Here is a 23,242-nt window from a genome sequence, read left to right as displayed (position 1 = left end):
TGCCTGTGTATTTTAAGAGAAAATAAAGAACCCATTAAAGAAAGAAAAAAAGGAAGAACAGAAGATTCACAAAATCTATGAACACTTTGTGCTATTGACTTCACTGAGTGCACCTCTCAATTTTCTTGTAAAACCTAAGATATTATTTATTGGGTGTGAAAAAACACCTATTACGAGTTCATGGGGAGTAACATGCAAATTGTGGTGTTAAATGTACCAAAATCCACATGATACAGTAAATGCTGTATGTTTTCCGCTGTAAACGTTTGGCTGTATTGACCTGCCAAAATGTAACGAAGATTGAGGTATTTAATGCATCCGATACCAGATGATCCGTTAAAAACTTTTAAACTCGTAATTCCGACCCATGCGTCAACATGAGTTTTCGCATGGGTCGGAATAGTACGAGAAACTCTTAATCAGGTGTTCTAATTATCATACAAGTGCCTCAAGCAGGGAGAAGTCAAAGAAGTGGCGACTTGCTAATATTTTTGGCATCATACAAAGCATTTCAAACATTTAGCAGTGTTCTTTCTGTTTGTCTTTCTGCGCAGATCCATAAAGCGAGGGGGGAGAAACTGGGTCAATAAAGATTTCATTCTCTATGAACTTTGGTGCTGTTTGATAAATTTTGTCAGATAGCAAATTAAGCAGAGAGCAAGGCCAGCTGGTCCCCGTGACCAGTACCTATTGTGTATTCCAGAAGGGAGTTGAGCGCAGGATGGGGGACAGGTGAGTATGGTGCATTATAAAAAGAGAAAACTATTTGTGGCCCCTGATTATTGTAGTATCCTTTTCCCTTAATATGTTTTGAGCAATAACAGAACACAACCTATCTTAGGACAATTCGTAATGATTTGGAGCTTGTTTCAATTTACTACTACTTTGTTTTTTTGCAGTACATGAAGTAGAAGGGGAAGGAGATAGCATTAGCGCCCTGTGTTCTCAGATCACTAATGCTTTCAGTGGGCCGCCTGAGGACCCCTTTTCGTCTGCTCCAATGACCAAGCCTGTCCCAACAACTGCACCTCAGTCTCCTGCCTTCCAAGGTTTGTAACTGAGAGCTGCAAATTCTAATGCTTGCCATCTATGGGTTTCGATATAGATGGTGTCTTTTTAGCATTGTAGTAAATGTGTTGTGCGGTAGTGCTTGAATGGCTGAGTGCAAGAATACCTTTTACTAATATGTAACAGAGCTGATATGGAAAAAGGTCAACTGTATTTATTTAAAAGACTTCTTGTTGCTATGTTATCTTCTTGTACATGTTTTTCAAGGTTAGGGAGGCAGGATGAATGTTCTATGGTGCACTTAAACTCCCAAGTGAGGCAGTACTTCTCTATCTTGGCATCTGCATGAACTGAAGAATACTAAATAGCTCAGCCTAAAGTCATTCTATCCAGCCTTGACAAATGGAGAAGCGTGAATGTATATGGCAAACCGTCACCAGTGAATTACATGAGCAGACGTAGTGAAACAAGATTGATCTATCTACGTTTTTCAGATTGTGAGCCTCGGGCTTCGCTCTAGAAAGCCGTCCACCAGTAGTGATTGCTGAAACAGCTCACAGACACATGGTTAGAAGCATTTCAGAAGATCATGATTAGGCTCTCAGTCAACTCTCCGACTTGTGTGGTGAGCTTTCCCCTTTACTAAACTGAAGTAGAAGAGAAGGTTCACAATAGGGTCTCAATGACCATGGCATTCAATGGTGCACATGCAATGTCTGGCCTGCAGGACGAAGCCAAAAATCTCAATGAAAGTAGCCTTTACCAGTTTTACCATCTTTTTGGTGAACAAGTTGGGTGAGTTGGTTTGTTGTCATTGTTCTCTCTTGCGAGGAGTGAAGCAGTTAACATTCAACAGGATTGCAGCTTGTGTCTTGGTCAGTCTAACGCTCCTTTGGCTGTGGTCATCACAGCAGAAGGCATGCTCCAGCATGATTCTGCTTCACCAAGGGCAGAAGAGTGTAAGGACTTAGATTGGTTATAACTTTGCGGTTAGCAGTAGGGGATCCCAGCAAACCACACAGGTCAGTAGATTGTGAGAGCTCTTCTCTGAAATAGATATGTGTGTGAGGCTGGGCAATGGCACAGTTCTTTGGTCTCTGCAACACTTCATGCTTGGGGCCTTTTTTCGAATGGCAGCACACCAGCAGCTGTGCCTTGAGTCTTTGAGACGGTAAAGCAGGTTCTTAGTACACAAGCATACCTCTTGTCGCTAGTTAATAGCAACTCAAACTTTCTTCATAGTCTTTCAGGTCTGGTTCGAACTCTTGGTGGAGGTTATCCTATCTGCCTATACCCTTACAAAATTATTCTGCCCGAACTCACAACTTTTTCTTCAGATGTTAATTTGAACATCTTTTATTGGCTAACATAGCTGGTTTTTGTTGTCAGAGAAATTTGGGACCCAGCCACATCTCTACCACCACTTGGTTAGAGGAGATTAGTTGGGCGGGGAGTCAGGGAGAGAAAGGGTCAGCCTTGTTTAAAGGTCAATGCAAACTCTTTTTGTTCCCAGAGTTCCATATCCGTAGTGATAGCAGACTTTGCATAATGTCTCTAAGGTTTTGTGGATTCCACTTAGGCTATCAGCCGTAAACCCTCTTCAACCAGAGCAGTCAACAGGAGGTGGATTGTGCAGTACAATATCTCATTTGTTGAGATGTCACTAGAGTTGTGTCCTTAGCCACAGACTGAACTATCCGGACTGTGTTTAAATAACTGGATCAGACCAAAGGATCTCTCTTAGCTCAACTGAAAGACATGAATACAATGTCCTGGGTGGGTAGGGCGATTTAAGGAGTGAGCTGTGCAGTTGCATACTGAAGTACATTAGTGACCTCAGCCTCTATAACATCACTTTTTATAATGGCAACTCACCTTGAAGCTACAGATAGACAAGTTTACCAGAGATTTACACACATCCCACAGTCATGCTATTGAAGAACACAAACGGACTCTCTCTCTCTCTTATGTTCTTCCTTCCTCTCTCTCTCCTGCTCTCATTTCAAGTGGATTCAGTATCCAAATAATGACAAGAGCGCCGAAGGCTCGTGCATTGCTTCAATACATATGTTCAAGAAACCATTACTGACTGCTCACAAAGGAATGCTTTTTCCTGAGCCGCCAGAATAGACCTCTCCCTAGGACTTTGGCAGATCATGTTACTGTCCTCTTAGAGATTACTCTCCCTACCATTTGTAAGCGGTCCTTCTTGTGGATACTTCTCTCAAATGCACTTTCAGACCCCGCCTTCCAGTACAGGATCAAAACGGACCTGCTTGAGTATTTCTCCTTTATTGCCCATCAGTGGATTCACCTTCAGTACTTTGAGAATATTTTAAAATTGTCATTTGTGGAACTTGCATGTCCGGACAGGCCGTGGTATTGAAGATGCTAACACATGCAGGTGCCCAGAAACTGATATCTATGCACTTGAACTCAACTATTTTGAGTCTTGGGTCACAAGTTTGCTTGGTACCCTCAGAAGTAAACTGGTACAGTATGAGTAGGTGTCGACCAGGGAAACATTCTATCTGGGTAGTTAGGTGGTGGCTAGGCGCTATAGGGAGGTAGTCATAGTAGGCAAAATGCTGGCAGGCTTTTCAGTAAACCTTGGGCCAGCGACTACATCATGGAACTTGCTGATGATCAACAGACTGTTCACACAGGTCCGGATGACCTATTGTACATACCATGTCCATGACCTGTTCTATATTGACCTGTATCATTCTACTGCAGTACAAGGGCCGCTGCCTTGTATGCATTTCTTGACTCAATCCAACTCCTCTAGCTGGAGGATGCCCACTACTAAATCCTAGATCTGCCCATTAATGTTGTGGTCTTAGTGAAGGTCACTCCAGGATTTGCCAGGAGATAATGCGCTGGGATTAGATCGATTAGTCACCTCCTTTTACAAATAATGCGCCCAGATGATTCCCCCACCCCCTGCCCTCCCACCCGACCTGCTAGCAACATGCAAGGAGGCACTACTTACGCGCTACCATCCTCCCTGTGTGAAGCAGTAACTATCACCCTTCTGAAACCTGACAAGCCACCGAAGCGGCTCCAACAAGCCACGCTGGATGAAAAAGGTTGATAACAAAATCCTCCCTAATCAATTGTTACCCGCTTACTACCGCTTTTGACCTGATCAGTCCGTCTTCATTTCAGGACACTCCACAGACATCAATCTATGCACTATGTTTGCAGTCATTCACTCCCTAGACCGCACCCTCGGCACAGCCGCTGTCCTACTTGATGTCACTAAAGTGTTCAACTCCTTGGAGTGGTCCTATTTATTCCAGCTTTTGACTTGTATTGGGATCAGTACTTGATTCCTTTGCTGGATCAAACTCCTTTAAACGCTACCTCAGTGCGGCTGTGCATGAATGGTGAGATTACCCCTCCTTCTCCCATTTCCAGAGGCACAAGACAGAGATGCCTACTATCGTCCATCCTATTTGCAATCGTGATGGAACCCCTAGCAGCCAGTTTGCGGCTAAACCACTTGCATAGGGGACTAGCCTTTACTGCCAGAAGGATACTGGGTTCCATGTACGCGGACACTATTACATTTATATATCTGAGACCCTCAGGCTAACATCTCCCCATAATCCGAGAGATCATTGGGTTTTGTGGGCCTGCAGGGATTTTTCTTAATTGGTCTAAATCCATTAACCTCCCACTCACCCCGGCAACAGACCTGTTCGAATTTAGATACTCACTACAAAGGGCAACTGAGCCAGTTTGTTATCTCTGAAGCTCTAGAGAGTGAACTGTGGTAAGTTAATGGCATGGCTGGAGGAATGAATCTCGGTCTGGTCCAGACTACCACTGTCCATGGCGGGGAGACTTTCAGTCGCCATGATGGTAGTCGTCCCCAAGTTCCTATACTTGTTCATCAATATCCCTATCCCTCTTACAATGCTTTTTCTTAAGTAACTCTGGGCTCTGAACCAACCTTACAGTTTTGTCCTTGGCCAGTAAACGGCCAAGTGTTGCATGGGAAAGAGTAACCCTCCCTTTGTGGCATGGCGGTCTCTGTTCACCCAACATGGACCTGCACTTCTACTGCACCCAAGTGCAATTTGAACACTTCTAGTTGCACCCCTCCTTGTTCCAGCTCCACACAGCTGTTGAATCAGACTATGTGGCCCCCTGGCCCTTGGGTGCTGTCCTGCACCTGTTTCTCTGCCGGCTTCAGTAGAGATTAAGACACTATGGTCAGGGTATAGGCTATGACTGCAAGCCTGATTAGACTGCTCCAGAAACCCCATGCTTCCCGCCATGAATGATGATGATTGTGCCTGCCATCAGTTAAAACGGCTGTAGCTCCACACCTTTGGTGACCTCTATCCAGACGTGTAACTCCTTGCATCACAACTTATTGTGGATAAGCTTCATCATTCACCCCTAGATTTCTTTATGTATCATAAACTCCAAACTGCCTTCTGCACATTTCACAACCCCTTTCTGAAGGGTCACACCGACCCTCACACACTGGATGCACTGATAAAAAAAAATCCATCTCCTCCTAAACAAATCACTTGTCTATATGCAACAATGCAGTAGAAGGCTCTTGTACATGGTCCGAGAGCTCAGTCTGCCCGGGAGGCAGATATGACACTCCGTTGACTGTGAACAGAGAGGTTTTTGTAGTACTCAGATTAGTGCTCTCTTGCCAAATTATAGACACAGACACAGGATGTATCTAGTACCTGCCCAACAATGTGAGATGGGGCTTTCGGAGGATGCGCGGTGCCTGTGATGTGCATAAATACTGCTATCTTTTTACACCTTTCATGGAACTGCCCTGCAGTGACCCAATAATGGATTGACGTCTATAATACCATCACAATTATAACAGACTATTGCTTTCAGCGTTCACCCCCTGGTGGTTCTGTTGGGGTATGTGAAGGATGTCCCACCTGGGGTTTGGCGACTGACCACAATGCTGCTGCTCCTGGCTAAGTGCAGATGCGCTGGGCTAGACACCCTGCCACCCCAATTCAATTGCTCGCTGCAGGTCGCCGCCTACTGCCAGGAGTAGCTTGTGGTGTACTGGAAAATGATGCCGGAGTGTTCATGACGCCCTATTGATCACTTACCTCACTTTCTAACGGGGAGGCTTCTAGCCCGTTAGTACACACCTTAATTACCTAAATTGCTGTGCCATTACGATCACATAATCTGCTTCATGTTTTGTGCACTGGGATTGCCCTACTTATATAAGTTAACACAGTCTCCTGCTGAAACATATCTATTGTATATTAATTGACAATGGGTCTGTGCTTTACTGTATACCATTCTGCTTATAATTCTGTAACTTTTTTTGCTACGTACCTTGCTGTGATATAACAGTGTAATCCCATTTCTCCTCCCCCTGTTGTATTGCTTAATTCTGCAAAATACGTTTAAATAAATCTTTTTTTGAAAAGCATTTCCTGTGTACAGCAGACGTTGAGTACTCTGCTGGTGAGCAACTCACTAAATCATGTAGAGCATCTGCCAGGGGATTCATGATGTGAGTAACCTGCTCGTCAAACCTGCTTTGTTCCTCAGAAATGATTAAATGAGGGGCAGGTCGGCACAGTGCTACTGCGGCAGGTACTTTCAAACCTTCACTCCTCTTGAATTGTGCTTTTTTATTGTGCTTTTCTACTTGTTGTCAAGGCTTCAAGGAGCTCTCTAAATGGTTGAGTAGGTGGTTACTCATTCTTGATGAGGAAAGGTGCGAGCTGAAGTATCAGCTAATGTGTTTAGTTTTGTTGTTGTGCATGAGTCCTGGATAGTGCGCTCCAGTCTTGGCCCAGCAGCATGTAGCCACACATTACATATGAAGAAGAATGCAAAAGGTATGTGGAGAAGCGCTTTGCAAGCAGTGTTTACAGACCAGTATGACTTGAGCTGTATCCTCCTATGGAAGTATCTAGGTCTTCAATGTTATTTTGAATTCAAAGGGGATTTGGATAATCCTTTTTTTCCTAAGGGAGTACATTCTAAGGCTTGCCTATCTGGACCCGGGAAAGAGCCAATCCTGATGGGCCTATGGTGGAAGCTTTCTTGGGTGCCTGAAAGCACGGTTAAGATACCAGTAAAATATAGATGAATGTCCATCCAGGAGCATTAGATGTCCAGGACCTCTGGAGGCACTGCTAAGGCACCAGGGATATTTGAAATTCTAGTATAACCTAATAAACAGTGGTCCATGCCCTTATCACCTCACGGCTGGATTACGGGAATGTTCTTTTTCTGAGTGCAAACAACGATGTGACCCGTAGACTGCTGCTGGTTCAGAACGCTGCAGCAAGACTTCTTTGCAGAGTTCCCAGAATTACTCCCATCTCAGGCTACCTCCGTGACTTGCATTGGCTCAGGGTGGAAAATCGTATAAAATTCAAAGCCCTGAGCTACATGTTTAAGATCAAATGGGGCTCAGCACCAAAATACCTGCATTCTCTGGTTTGCCCAAATGCCCCTACCCGCCATCTTCGCTCTGCTTCTCTAGAAAAATTCATGGTACCCAGATTCAAACTTGCTAGGATGGGTGGTCGGTCTTTTTCATATCTTGGTCCGACCCTTTGGAATACTCTCCCTCTCGCCATCCGTAAAGAAACCATTTATCCCTGTTTTCGCAGATCTTTGAAGACCTGGATATTTAATCAGTAACTTCTTCATATCTCCTCTTTTGCTTCCAGTACCGTCCAGGCGCCGGGAAATCCTTTTTGGGTAGCTATTGCGCCTTATAAATTCAACAAATAAATAAAAAATAAAAAATATATGTACGCTTTCTTGTACTGAAACCACTTCATATTTATGAGAGGGTGGTGTTTAATTTTTACAAGGCACAAGAGTGTAGAAGAGATGAAGATACTGGTGTGAAGGGCAGAGATTCTAGCCCTTGGCCCTTTCCTGCTCCTAATAAGCCAGACTGTACTGGAAGATACCCCTACTCCTCTTCCCTTTGCCTAGATGCTGGGTTTAAAGCCTAGGACTGGGATTAACTTCTAAAGGGGTACGTTCACATGTCGTCAATTGCGCCCGGTCAGGCAAAACAGTGTCTGGTTGGATGGTATCCTTTGTGATACACTTATGTAAAGGAAATATTTCACTCCTAGTAACACCCAGTCATCATCACTGACCTTGTTTTGTTTTACAAAAATACCTACTATTGCTTAGAAACCTTTCTAGTGCAGAGATTGTCAAAACAACTACCTTGATATCAGTATATTTGCAAGAAGCTACTTTCCAATGGATACTTTTAACCACAGATTCCTCACTTTTAGAACATTTCTAGGTGCCAGGTGGCATGATCTCTTGATTTTTGTAGCTTTGCTCTTGTCTGCTGGAAAGTGGTACTGTGCGGTTCTGTGGTAGCACGCATAAAAGTGTCACTGCTGGCCACTTACATCTGTTTCTTTCTCTCGGCACCCTTCAGTGTGGATGCAAAGATCTGATCCTAACTTTGACGGTCTTCCTACAGCTGCTAAATTTCCCTGACTGTGTTCTAGGGAATGAAATCCACACCAAAAACAGCTGGAGCCAAACCTTGTGTAGATTGCAAGAAAACGATGTCTATCATGAATCCACACCAGGTGTGTTAATGGTGCTTGGGCTCTGACCATGGCTCTCCTGGCATGCAGGATATGTGCCGTTAGGCACTGAAAAACTATTAGGGAGTAGGAGGTGAAGCTCTACTTTCTTGAACCTAAAAGGTCATCGTCAAAGCACATATCCTGCTCTCAAGTTGTGGGCCTAGTCACAGTCCTGGTCTTGAAGACACTCTCACATAAAGTCCACTTCCAAGTCGAGGTCCTCCTGTTAGTCAAAGTCTTGATAAAAACGGGAGAAAGCCAAGTGAGATTTGCTTATATCCTGCCACTCAGTCTAGCAAAAAAGGTGTGAGATAAGATAAAGATTGTTTTTCTCGGGTGTCACCCAAATCATACCCAGTTCTTCAGTTGTTCCTCGACTGTCCCTATTTTCCTAGGCCTGCTCGACCCTACAGCTGATGGCGATCTCCAAAGAAGCCATGCTGCAGATTTTAAGTGAATTTCAGTTTCCTCCTGGTGTGCTTTCAGGCTTCCTGGAGCCTCATGTTCATTGGTCTTTAGTTTGACTTCTACCGGGTGGGTCTCCCCTCTCGAGACTCACTGTCTAGCCCACACCAACTCTACTGTGATTCTAAGGTCTAAGCCAATACCAGCGCTGATACGGAACCTGCCAGCACCAGCCAAAATCCGATCACAACCCGGATCTCTGAACCAAAGCCAATGTCATCCCACTATAGGTCCCTTTTGCGATACGAGATGCAACTCGGTGCAACTCACTTCTTATACTTATGATGCCTTGTATTTAGACATCCAACATGCAGGTTGGTGAGTCAGATCGCCTGAAACAGAGCAAGACTACACCTTGACCACAAGCGGAAGAACGAGCCTTGTTTGTACTGATAGTCCGGAGGTCAGTGGAACCTCTAGATTTGCAACAGCCTACTGTTAAAACAGAGAAATGTGTTAACTGAAATTCTTTAACCTGAGCTAATGCCTCATCTGAGCAGTTTTTGTCTTTCAATGAAGCCCTTGCTCATATCCTTATGGTGAATTTCAGCTTTGTCTAAACCATGCTCATGGTCTCCATTCACTCAGCCTGTGGCTAGAAAAGACCGATTGGATCTGGGTGACCCGGACTTCCTAATAAAACATCCTACACTGGAAAGCCTGATAGTTCCTGCATTGACAAATGTCAATCCAAATTCCTTTCTACTATCCTCTGATCAGAGAATAAAAAAGAATTGATCACTTTGGAAAGAGAATGTTTTCTTCTGGGAATTTACCTCTCTGAACTATTAACGCAGTTTGTCTTCTGGGATGAAACACCCATGCATTATGGGATATGCCGAACAAGACTTTGCCGGCCATCTTGTAGGAGCTCAGGGTTTCTTCATCTGAAATGATAAATGATGATCCCGATGCTCCAAACTATGTGCTGTGAGCTCGCCTGAATACTACTGATTCCATAGGAAGCGCTATTGGTACCAGTGTTGTTCTCAGGCCGCACTTTTGGATGAGACCAGGCAGGTTTTCATGGTTTGCAAGCATCCTTGATTATTATGTACTTTGATAACTCCTGGTTTTTAAGTAGAAAGGCTGATTTTCCCAATAAAATTTGTTTACAAAAACAAAAAGGCTGATTTGGTACTAAAACTATTTAAAGACAGTCCTGCCACAGCTCGGTCTTTCGGGCTGTTTTTGCCAGCAAAGCAATTTGGATACCAAGTTTAGGGGCTGCATCGGGGGCCAGGAGGCTAACCCAGGCTTAAAGGCCTTGGTTGGTTGCTACTACATCAACCAACCCGGGCCTTTCGAAGCCAAGACCTTGGTAACAGCAAACACTGTTCACAGCAGCAGGGGCAGCAACTCTCCAATTCTTTCTCCTCTGCTGCGGCAGTTGGCAAGCCATTTTAGATTACCTTCACAGTCCCATGCCTGGCTGACAGGAGCAGAATATGGCCATTGAGCAGATACAGGATTTGGAAAGCAAGGGGAGGGTATTAGTCACACTACTTCCTCATTCCGAAGAACAGCGAATCAGGCAATCTTGGGTCTCTTTGGCTCACATCTTTTCAACTCTGAATCCAGGAGACTGCATTATGTCCTTGAACTTGTTGATATCGTATTTCCTTATACGCGTCCTGCAGTCTGACTGCCGTTAGCAGCAGCTCAGTGTGGGTCAGAAACATTCTCAGTTTGCTGTGCTGCCTTTCAGCCGTACTTCAGCCGTTCTGGTGACAGTGGTTGCTATCCATCTTAGGAGATCAAAGATGCATGTATTTATGTACCTTGATGACTGGCTGCTAAAAGTAAACTTGCCACAGTCAGTCAGTCAGACGCCACCTCCAATTGACGATGTACTCTGACATCCATGGGTTTTTGTGCACCACTCAGTAATTAAGGTTGTTTTGGACCCTGGGTTTGAGGTCCTAACACTGTTGCAGCAAGACTGATGCCTTTGGGATATGATCCCAATGTTTTGGGTCCAATCCTGTATATTAGTGAGAATAGCTCTGTGGCTTCTTGACAGTTGGCCTCATGAATCCTCCTCGTCCAAATGCCAGATAGCATGTTTGGCCCTAGTATTTGAACCTCAAGTTTTAGTGGTCCCAGCATCGGATATGCCTCTCCGACTCCATCCAGATCTCCAGGGGTCGGCTCAGGATCTTCTGTGGTGGCAGACAAATACCATCTAGTCACAGAGGGGTCTTTAAATGACATAGCAGGCAAGCTAGCAGATGTTGGCTGTCAGACCATGATTGACGTCTCAATCCTGAGGTGGCAAAGGGCATCTTCAACCTGTGGGGTTCGTCCTGGTTAGGCCTAATATAGGCTGTGCTCTGTCAATAGTTGTGCAGGCTGGATTTTCCGCCGAAGCTTTCATTGGGGGACGTACTCCAGCTGGAATGGTATGTGTTTCCACTGCTACCTCTCTTCCCTCAAGTTCATAGGAATATCAGGACAGACTAGGCACACGTTGTTTTATTTACACTGGACTGGGCCTGGGTGATTATCCAAAACTCTTGAGCATTTTCCCTCAGATCAGGCCACCACTTCAGGAGGATCTCTTGTCTCAACAGCAGTGCAGGGTTCTGCATGCAAGTCCTCTGAGCCCTCACCTCCTTTCGTATAAACTGAGAAGCTGCATCTGATTGCTTTAGACTTGCTAACAGAGGTAGTTGATGTCATCCTTGTGGCCAGAAGCACTTCCACAAAGGCAGTCGATGCTTGGCCTCTGAAAAATTTGTTGCCTGGTGTAGGGCTAGAAATACTGGCTCCTTACAAGCTAGATTTGTAGATGTTGGCTTGTTCTTTTGTTTGCCCAGCAAGGGTTTGTTGTGAGCACATTGAAAGGTTGCCAGCCCTTCTGGCCTTTCTGTACCGTACCTGAACTTGGTCTTAACATTCTTCTTATACACACCCTTTGAGCAAATGCACAGCTGTTCTTTAAGACTCTTGACTCCAAAGCCAATCTTCCTCATTGTAAATATCTCAGCACATCAAGAGAGTGAACTACAGGTGCATTTGCAGTACAACTGCACTACGCCACCGTCTTCCCAGACTAATTGGCACTGAGTACCAGGGGGCTTTTCTACTGTGACACCCTTCCGCATTGGCCAATCGATTAATCTTCCAGCATTTTTTCACTCCATCTCGCCTCTCAGAGGAGTTGACCCTAAGAGGGCTTTAAGATTTTACATCAATTTCACAAAAGGCATTTGCCTGGAGCATCAGCGCTTTGTCAGTTTCTCTAAAGCAGTCCAGAAAAGTGGTTGTCTTGTGCCTTTAAGCCAGAGGACTTGGACTGGACATCCTCAACTTCGAAACCAGGAGGGCCCTGAACAAAGAAGACTTCTAGAGATGGAAGTATGACACCGGTGCAGCGAGGTCTGGGGACGAAACCCCACACCACCAAACTCCCACAGACCAAGGTAGAGCACCACACCCGTGGGAGTCAGGCATTTAATCCTGAGCAGGGAAGAAACACACACCTACAGTCAGAGCAGAAAATGATGCAGAGAGCGACTCCGAAAGCAAGCACCAAGTCAATGTCCAGGGCTCCTTCAATGAGATCAAATGGATCCAAGGCACCCATCCACCAGAAGCTGGTGGTTGAGCGCTATGCCATGCAGAAGCAGCTGTACATTCATCCACAGACTAGTAATATCGTTGGCAAACTGGCCCCAGAACCTCCATCAAGCACGTTCCTTCCATTTCAAAAGAAACACAGGCTTACTTTTGAAGAGGGGTTCTCCTTCAACTTTATGCCCAAGAAGCATAAAGACAAGGGCACAAGCCCACAACTACCACACTAATTGTCTAAAACCAGACAACATCCACCACTCTCTCCTCCGCCCCACAACCACCACCCCGTATAAACCACCTCCACCACCCGTGAGATCAGTGCACTAAAATGCAGACCCAGGTACTCCTAACAAGGATGTAGACCCATACAATCAGCCCCTATGGATAGGGGCATGTGGATGACCAAGGGAAATAATATAATGTCTAGCTTATAGACTAACTTAACCTGGCACTCTAAACAGCAAACTCATTCCCACCAGATAATCAAACTGCAATCCTGTAGGCAGAGCGAAAGGGGGTGTTAGTGGAGGCCCTATCAAAAAGACGCTGTAGAAGTCCTCACTGTCCTCAAGGATGTACTAATACGGGTAGGCATGGCTTCACAACTCGAGTTATAAAATGGAGATACAATAGCACCTCCTCAACATCTCATGCAGGAGCACCTCTGTGGGCCCCAAGTGGATGATATGTTGAAAAAAATAAGAAAGGACACTTAGAAATCGGAGTCCTTGATTGCCCTCCAAGGGGGCCTTTCACAAACTACCTAGAAGCGGGGCAAAAATCACACCTTACACACATTCGGGCACCAACTTACCAGGGCCAGCAGCAGTTTTTTCATGAGTCACAAACAGGCAGAAGATATGCAAGGGGAGTGGAGTTACAGAGCCAACAACAAAGACCAGGGCAGAAGTGGCTCAAGTGAGGGAGTCTCCCTCTCCAAAAACTGATTTGCTGGTACTCTACAAGATCTAGCATTACCTGTCTAGGGAAGAGTAAAAGTTTTCCATCCCTGCTGGATAGAAATTCGTTGAGATCAGTGGCTTTTAGCATTAGTTTAGCTGGGCTATTCCGTAGCATTCCACACCCCACTACAGCCTCCACCCACAAATACTACCTTGATACCACATTTTCAGCAAACCCTGCCTCACACCTCTGGAAGGGTGCAATAAAGGTCATCCAAAACACATACAGTAAGGGGGACCCATGGGCAGTTTAATGACCAGCTCCGAATACAAGCCCAACTAACAGTATTCACAACAGAGTACCAGAGGGTCAGTAAAACGACAGGCTAGTTAAGAAAGACAGAACAGGTGTAGCGCTCCCACTATCCATATGATTTCGGGGCAAATGCTAAAGAATATATATATATATGTATGTATATATCTCTATGCCAGATCAAAATCAGTATCTGGTCTCTGGCTCCCATCAGTCACCACTCGGAACCGCCCTTCATCATTTGGGGCCCCGAGGACCAACACTGTACCAGATCTCGGTATATTGACAGAAAGAGAAAATCTTCCTGTAAGTCTGTGTGTGTTGGTATTATGGTCAAAACCATATATGTTGGTGAAGTGGCTGATGGGGTTGGAGAGAAATCTACAGTGCAGTGCAAGAAAAACCAGGAAAAGAATAGCTCAGACAGGGTGAAATTATAACCTACCACTAGGCAGGTTATAATTTCACCCTGTCTGAGCTATTTTTTAACATTGGTGCTAGGAGTTAAACCCTAATAAATTATCTTTTGCTCCTTAAACCAATTTTATTCACCCTTATTCTTTTCCTGGTTTTTCTTGCACTGCACTGTAGATTTCTCTCCAACCCCATCAGCCACTTCACCAACATATATGGTTTTGACCATAATACCAACACACACAGACTTACAGGAAGATTTTCTCTTTCTGTCAATATACCGAGATCTGGTACAGTGTTGGTCCTCGGGGCCCCAAATGATGAAGGGCGGTTCCGAGTGGTGACTGATGGGAGCCAGAGACCAGATACTGATTTTGATCTGGCATAGAGATATATACATACATATATATATATATTCTTTAGCATTTGCCCCGAAATCATATGGATAGTGGGAGCGCTACACCTGTTCTGTCTTTCTTAACTAGCCTGTCGTTTTACTGACCCTCTGGTACTCTGTTGTGAATGCAATAAAGGTCATGCCACCAGACCAATAGGGTGAAGATGTGCATTTGCTTTACTTTCTTGTTACAAAGAAAGACTGACCCCTCGTGAGGCAATGGTCACAAGCGGAGGGTCATTGGGAAGATCTGGTTTTGATAAAGGGCATCACTCAACCTCGTCTACAATGCAATGACCAAAAACAATGTGTTGCTCTACAGGCCTTTCTTAGATCTATTTACGAATGTTATAATCCTCCACCAATGCATCACTAACTTGGTGAGGCACAAATCTCACCAGCAGTACTGTGCAGCATACCTGTTCACTTCGGCATCAGGATAAACACTTCAACCACCTGGAATGACTGCCCATTTGCCTAGCCTCCATAGCTTTTTTCAAGTTTGTGTGAGGTAAAGTGGTCCTCCTAAAGACAGACAACATGATTCCATGTGCTGCATACAGAAACGAGGTGGCAAGATCCACCTATTAGCTGAACATTTTCTGCCGTTGGACAATGACTTTGCAGACCTAAGCAGAATGCATCAACAAGTCCATGAGTGGGAGCTCCATCCACAAGTCCTACACAGGTATTTTCAGTGGTGGGTAACCCCAGCCGTCAACCTCTTTGCCACCCAATAAAATACAAAATTCTCAAAGCTTTGCCTCCAGGTAACCACATCCGCAGTTGATGGGCAATGCACTATGGATGAACTGGTCAAGGATATTTGCCTTAGCCTATCCTCTCTTCTACTAATCAAGTACATGGTGAGGATGATGAGGCAGTTGCCCATGACCCTGATCTTATTGGTCCCAACCTGGGCCAGACAATCCTAGTACTCCATGCTCCTTGGGAAGTCTATAAGTCCCCACAAGAAACTACTGATCGGAAAAGACTTTCTCATGCAGCAATACAGCTAAATCAGGCATCCACGCCTCAAGCTGCTCATTCTAGCTATGTCACCTGTAGTTTTAGAATTGGGCCATCTAAAGCTTCCTGATGAGTTGATGGCCATACTGCATAAAGCTCGTAGGCCACCTACATGTGCATGTTAGGCAGCCAAGTGGAAAAGATTTGTACACTATTGCATCTTAAAACAACTAGATCCTTTCATGGCCAGGGTTCAACAAATATCTGCTACCTGTTACACCTCAAAGGCAAGTGTTGCATATACCTCAATATGTCTTCATTTAGTCATGCTCACAACAAACATACAAAATAGAGAACACTCATCACTCTTCAAAATCTCTTTGGTTAAGTGGGAATTAAAAGGATAATACCACCTAGAATACCTCCAACCTCTACATGAAACCTTCGCATAAATCTCACAGGCCTATAGGTCCACGATTTGAACCCTTCCATTTTGCAACCTACAGTTTCTATCCTGGAAAATGACCACCTTAGTAGCCATAACCTCACTCGGACACATCATTGAGTGACGAGCACTCAATTTTAGAACCATTCATTCAGGTCCCCATGGACAAACTGGTCCTTAGAATAAATCCAAAGTTCTTGCCTAAGATAGTCTCACCTTTCCACATCATCCAGACAATTGAGCTGCCCATTTTCATTCTCTAGACCAGATTCAGTTGCGGAAAGGGCATTCCACACCTCAAGCGAGTGCTCATGTGCTATGTTGACAAGACTAAGTCCTTCCGCTAAGCTAACCAACTTTCTAGCTTTTACTAAACTACACAAAGATTACTGTATTTCATGGTGGATTGTCAAGTGTATCCAGACATGCTACACCAAACTTAAACTTATACTTGGTGTCCCTCCCAGGGTGCACTACATGCAAAAAGGGGGGTGACCATGGCTTTCCTACTTAACATCCTATTGCAGTGTATAGTGCTGTAGATTCAGACCTGCCCACCCTCCTATCTAGAAGGTAGCAATGATGGCATTTTTCACTTTCTCACACTTTTTAAAAACTTCTTTAACAACTTAAAGTGCACTCGGCAGACCATAGTTGTCTTACTGTACCTTCCACTTTCACTTTTCACCTACTGAGTGCAAAACAATCTAGTGTTGAGTTGATGTCCATGCACATTGTGGATTAAAGGAGTCGTTGCAGCATAATCTGAAAGAGACTTCTAGCTGCAGATTCCTTACCTTTGAATTTCACAGGTGTCTGGCTGAATCCGGAAACTTTTTGCTGAGCAGTACCCCTTGCTTGCAACATTGGGTGGCACTATTTGGCTCTGCTTGTCATCAGCGGCGGCGGTAACGTACGATATGACATTGCAGTACCTGTATAGGTGCCCCCAGTTGCGCGGATGTCAGTTCTTTTCTATCCACGCCAGTTAATAATCGACCCGGGAAGAGCTACTCCTCAGTCGCTTTTTGACAGGCCTTTTCTCGACTTTTTGTCGAATTTGGAATTTTTTCTAACTTGTGTGCGAGGGTGACTTTGAGGAAGACCGAGTTCAAGCTGTGTGATACCTGCCACCACATGATGTTGGTTACTGACCCCCTAGATGATGTCTGTTACCGACTCCCTCCCCCCGCTCCCCTACCTCGTCTGTGTCCGGTGTCTGGAGCGTGACCACGATTCGAAGTTCGTGCTCAGGCTGTCTGTTTATAGCTCCGAAGGCCTTGTGGGAGCAGGCTATGAAGCTCCTTGTGGGCTGGCTGTCAACATCGTCCAGCGAGACTCCATGTAGGTCCCCTTCAAATTCGAAGATGAGGAGGTCGCGGGACCGCCCCCAAAGTCCTTTTCGTCCCACTCGAGGTCTTTGGGACACTCTGGGAAGAGGCACAAGAAGAAGTTGTCCAAGCAGACTTCATCTTCACCTTGGCTGTCTTCCGTCGATGAAAGAGGTAAGGCGCACCAAGTTCTAGGCACTGTTCTGTGGAGCCGCAGCCAGGGTGGACTTTGAGCCTCCCTCCCTTTCCTGGAGCCTGAGCGACCCTTGCTTAAATTAAAGAATTTACCAGGCCATGCACACATATTTGAGCTGGCCAAACCCCTCTGGTGAACCCTCGGGCCCTTCATTGTCAGAAGGGGCCCCATTGGGATAGAAGCTGTCGGCTCCAGCCATGGCACCTTTGGGGCCTTAGAGATCTGATCTCAGATCCAGGTTGATGCTGTGCATGCTATTGTGACCTCCTCCAGCGGTGCCCCCGGTGCGCCACCAGCGCCGCTAGCTCCACCATTATCCCTAATGTCACGGAGTCGGAACAATGTTGCTCTACGCCGATTGAGCACAGGGTTTCTATTTTGTCGCCTGAACACTTTGAGGATGTGTTAAGCTCGGGAGAGAAATGGGAGGGGGTCTGTGGACCCTCTGGAACACCAGGATGACTCTGCAGAGCAGTTGGACTGGTATGGGGAACTTGGGAAAGCCAGTGGATCAGACACTTCTCCAGATACTGGCAGACTCTCTCCGCCAACTGTGGCTACAGAGGGGTGGGGTTGCATCCTATTGCCATGGTAGTTAAAAGGGCAGCTGAGGTCCTCGGACTAGAGCTGCATTCCATGCAGGTCAGGACTAATCTCCTGAGTGAAGTACTTCAGCCTGGAGCTTCCACCTCTGAACCCCTTTTGCCCTTTAACGAAGCACTAACTGATGTCCTTCTAGGCAGGTGGTCCAAGCCTAGCACAGTGGCTCCTCTAAATAGGACGTTTGCAGGCCTCCTTTGCCCAGCTTCGGGTGACCCAAAGTTCCTCAGCCAACTCCCTACCCCCAAAAGTTTGGTGGTGTAGGCCTCCACATTCCAGGGCCGTTGCCTTCTGCCCCTCGGGGTAGGGAATCCAAGAGGCTGGATTAATTTGGTAAGAAAATGCTTTTTTCCTCCAGCCTTGCTTTGCGGTCAGTGAATACCTCTTGCTTATTGTGCCATTTCTCCCACTCCCTTTGGGAGACGGTTGCACAATTGCTACCACAAGTCCCGGATAAGGCCCTGGCTGTGCTCTCTCAAGCAGTTAAGAATGGGAGAGATGCAGCAAAATTCACCATAAGTTATGGCCTTGATACGACGGATACTCTGGGCAGATCGTTTTCCACGACAGTGGCCTTGAGGCGCCACACCTGGCTTAGGAGAACTGGCTTCTCAGGCGATGTCCAAGCAAATTTGATGGGCATGCCTTTTGATTGCTTCAGCCTCCAAGCACTCCTAGGCGGACTCTGCAAGACAACACCAAAACACTCCAGTTGGTTGTAGAATCCATATTCTCCATCTCCGCAACTGGAGGTCCATAACATTGGACAAGTGGGTCTTGCAGAACATTCAAGAGGGCTATTCTCTGCCTTGCCTTTCTTTTCCTCCTCCCATTTTGCCAAATCAGGAACGGCTGATGGAGGATCATTTGAAATTGCTCCAGGAGGAAGTTACAGCTTTCTTGGCCAAGGGAGTTATAGAAAGGGTCCTGGTTTCACAAGTAGGCAGTGGCTGTCATTCCTGCTACTTTCTGATAACGAAGAAGAACAAAGGGCTGCGGCTCATTTTAGATCTTTAGACCGTCAATCTCTTCCTCAAAAAAGAAGTTCAAGATGCTTACTCTAGCGCAAATCTTGTCTGCTGTAGACCAAGAAGACTTGATGATAGTGTTGGACCTGCAGGATGCGTATTTTCACATTTCCATCCTGCCCGGCCACAGGTGTTACCTGCAATTGAAGGTAGGCCGCAAGCACTTTCAGTTTACTGTGCGCCCCTTCGGCCTAATCAGTGCTCCTTGGGTGTTCACAAAGGTGATGGCAGTGGTCGCAGCTCATCTGGGCAGGTTAGGGGTTTCTGTCTTCCCCTACCTTGTCGACTGGCTGTTTAAGGCGTTGTAACGACCGGGTTCTCAGACCAGATGGGATCAGCTCCTGAGAGCCCCTCCAACCCAGCCGGAACTTAACCACCTCCCTCCTCAGGACCATCTATCCAGGCACCTGGGTACCTACCTGAGGATGGGGAACTCGCAATATACAAGCTCATATCATCAGAAACACCACTAAATCTATAGGGATACTAAGAATACTCACTGATTACTAAGGACATCCATGCCCTACACCACACTCATACCTCATAGTCTCGCGACCACATGGGTCCAGACTAATCTACCCTGGGGCAGTTCTGATTATCTACCATTACACACTGATTACCCTCAGTGCTCACTCAAGCCGCAATCTTGCGGGTATACACACTGCTCACCCTCAGTGCTCACTCGACACACAATCCGGCGTGCCATACACACTGGGCTGCAGCCCCAGTGCTCACTCTTTATCTGGCCCACAATCCGGCGGACCTAAACACCGTATCCCCCCGGTGCTCACTCACTTACAATCCGATCTGCAATCCGGCAGATCTACACACTGACCACAATCAGTGCTCTCACTAACGCCACTTACCAATGACGACCACTTTCCTATGAATACCTTCAGCTCTCTGTCTCTCTATGTTGGGAAGTCTCTCTCACTATTCACTAAGGGTTTTGCTACTACAATAATATTATGGGATGGCCGAATCACTTAGTGTCAATTATTCCCTAGCTCAAGGGCTCCTCTCTCACCCTAATTATTCAGACTTACCGGATCAGGGGCAGCATCTGTTCTGGCTGTAACATCTGACTAGAAGAAAAGGTTACCTGTGCTTTTGAGATAGTGGACACACTGTATGCAGGAGTAAAAACGCTCTCTATCATAAGAACAACACATGCACACTAGTTCACTAAGAACTGGGGTATCTTTATTACAATAAACATAAAATACACATACACAAATCTGCGGGGTCTCTATGACTAACAGGAACTTTTAACACACCGCTGAAAGAAAAGGATTAGACATACAGTATAAGGACAAGGTTAATATTTATAAAGTAAGGAACGAGGTCACCTTGGGAGTATGAAGTCTTGCTCTAGCTGTCATCTGGGCTCCTCTCTCGTCTGTGCCTTAGCTCGTCTTAGATTCTCTCCTGCACTCTTGGACACACATCTGTGCTGATCACTTTGCACTGGATTTCTCTCCCCACGGACTCTCTCCACCTTCCAACTTCAATCTAATGGTTCCTGCCGCTCTGATAACCGTTTGTTCCACTAGCTTTTTCACTCTGTGTAAATGTCTCTGTGCCATTGTCCAATTAACTCCAGCTGCTCCCACAGATTAATCCACGATATAACTTCAGTCTCTTCTAAAAGGCATTACTTCAGACTCCAGCTATTCACAACTCCTCCTGATAAGTAACTGCTTCTGACTGCTTCCTTCAGTTCCAGCTCACTGACTGTCTGTTTGTCTTCTCTCTGTTCCAAGCATCTTCTGTCTCTTCTCCTTCTGCAACTCCACTTCTCCAACTCTACCAACACTCTCCGCTCCTCCAATTCAACTCAACTGCTTCTACCACTCCAGCTCAACTCGACTAACTAACTCCGCCTCTGCACTTCACTAATATAGAATGCTGTCTCCTCATGGAAAGTTCCAGCCAGCAGCTTCCTCCCACCGATTCCATGTACCAGGCTCCTTGCGCTAGACGCTCCCACAGTGACCAGCTGCTTGTTTCGTCTAGAGACCTGAGCCCAGAGACACTTCCTGGTTAGATTCAGCTCTGGCCGGTTCTCTCCGGTTCGCTTAGGGCGAACAACAGCTCAAAACCAAAATATTACCTTTTCCCTTAAAGCAGCTCAGCTCTATCAAAATGGAGTCTCTCTAGTTCTGGGCATTGTAGGCCTGAGAAGGATGAAATAACCCTTAGCTCTGTCAGAGTACCTACACAAACCATACCCATGTGTAATATAAAGTCAGGACCACAGGATCCACCCTCTACTATAGGCAAAATAATGAAAGGCAAAGCCAATAGGCAATAGATGGATTAGAATAAGGGATCTATCATCATATAAAACAGCTATCCTCTTCTAGGTCTGGAAGAAAGGGCTTAAAAGGGCCAACACATCTAAGAATACATATCCTAGATGTGAGCAAGCTTAAAGTCTTTATCACTCCGAAATAGAGCCAAAAAGCCTGTCAAGACAGGCGTCCTCGCCCAAGGCTGTCGTATCCCACCTCCAGACTATGGCGGACCTCCTGCATTCACTGGAGTTCTCTATAAATGGGCCGCAGTCACACCTGACTCATTCACGGACGTTGCCTTTTATCTGAGCTGTTCTGGACACAGTGCAATTTCAGGCATATACTCCCGAGCAGCGAGACCAGGATATTCAGGTTATGATTCCGATGTTTCAGCCTCTATCCTGGACTTCGGTGAGACTGACTCTGAGGCTGTTGGGCCTCATCACCTCCTGCATTCTGTTCGTAAAGCATGCCAGGTGGTGTATGCGGACTCTGCAGTGGGACCTTCATTGAGGAAATCTCACCAACTCAATCCAGATCTTGGAAGGAACTATGAGAGATCTGCAGTGGTGGTTAATGAACCGCAATTGGGGCAATGGCAGACCCCTCTCTCGTCTCCAACCAGAGCTCACAGTTGTGACAAAATGCGTCACTTCTGGGATGGGGCGGCCATCTGGGAGAGGTGGAGATCAGGGGACTCTGGTCTGTAGCGGTGTAGGGGGGGCCACATAAATTTGTTGGAGCTTCGAGCAAATTGATTAGCATTGAAAGCATTGGTGATAGCGGACAACACCACTGCCATGTGGTACTGCAGCAAGCAGGGCGGTTGGGTTTGTGGACCCTTTGTTGAGAGGCCCTGCATCTCTGGACATGGCTGGAACAGCGGGGCATAACCCTGGTGGTTCAACACCTGGCAGGTTCTCTGAACACCAGGGCGGACAAACTCAGCCGTCGTTGCCAAGCGTCTCCAGTCAGAGGTGGCGCAAGGTCTTTTTCAGCAGTGGGGAGAACATTGGTTCGATTTATTCGCCTCGGAAGAGAACGCGCAGTTTCAGCAATACTACTCGCTGGAGTTTTCAAGACAGCTATCTCTTGGCTATGCTTTTTGTCACAAGTGGCGCTCAGGCCTTCTCTACGCCTTTCACCCCATACCACTTCTGCCCAGGGTTCTGAAGAAGATCAGGAGCAACCGGGCCCAAGTCATAATTGAGGCTCCGGACTGGGCAAGGAGAGTCTGGTATCCAGAGCTTCTAAAGATGAGCATCGATCCTCCAATCACGCTGCCCCTTCGGGTGGATTTTCTGTCGCAGCAGTAGGGGAGAGTCCTCCTCTTGAACCTGTCAACTCTGTGCCTCCATGCGTGGAGATTGAGGGGCGGCAGTTGATGACTTTTGGCCTTCCACCCAAAGTATGTAACGTCAATTTGGCAAGACGGTACACACCTGCTGTTTGCAGAAATCTTTATTATACTGTACAGAAACCCCTATTGACCCTCCTTTCTACTTCTCTTTCCACTGTTCTTTTATACATTCTGAACCTTGCCTAACAGGGCTCTGCTTTGGGAACTTCCAAGGGTTACCTTTCTTGCTCTGTCTGCTTTTCTTCGGCTGCCAGACCAACCTCTCTCTTAAGGTCTCTGATTGTAAATAGGTTTTTAAAGGGGCTGGTGCACTTGTTTCCGCTATGCCCTTTGTTATGCCGCATGG

At 46.1% G+C, this 23,242-nt stretch overlaps 1 protein-coding gene across 6 annotated transcripts in view; it reads left to right on the top strand.

The window, feature by feature from the left end:
- The window catches only part of NUMB (NUMB endocytic adaptor protein), a 354,591-nt gene that overhangs the window by 289,146 nt on the left and 42,203 nt on the right, over window positions 1-23,242 (top strand). For all 6 annotated transcript variants that reach the window (XM_086937094.1, XM_086937092.1, XM_086937091.1 and 3 more), the window contains one exon: window positions 900-1,049. In XM_086937094.1, coding sequence (XP_086793220.1) covers window positions 900-1,049 — 150 coding nt within the window. The remainder of the gene's footprint in view (window positions 1-899; window positions 1,050-23,242) is intronic.

The sequence above is a fragment of the Lissotriton vulgaris genome, chromosome 9 (genome assembly GCF_964263255.1).
Source record: "Lissotriton vulgaris chromosome 9, aLisVul1.2, whole genome shotgun sequence".
NCBI classification, from domain to species: domain Eukaryota; kingdom Metazoa; phylum Chordata; class Amphibia; order Caudata; family Salamandridae; genus Lissotriton; species Lissotriton vulgaris.
This window is presented reverse-complemented; position numbering and strand designations above follow the sequence as displayed.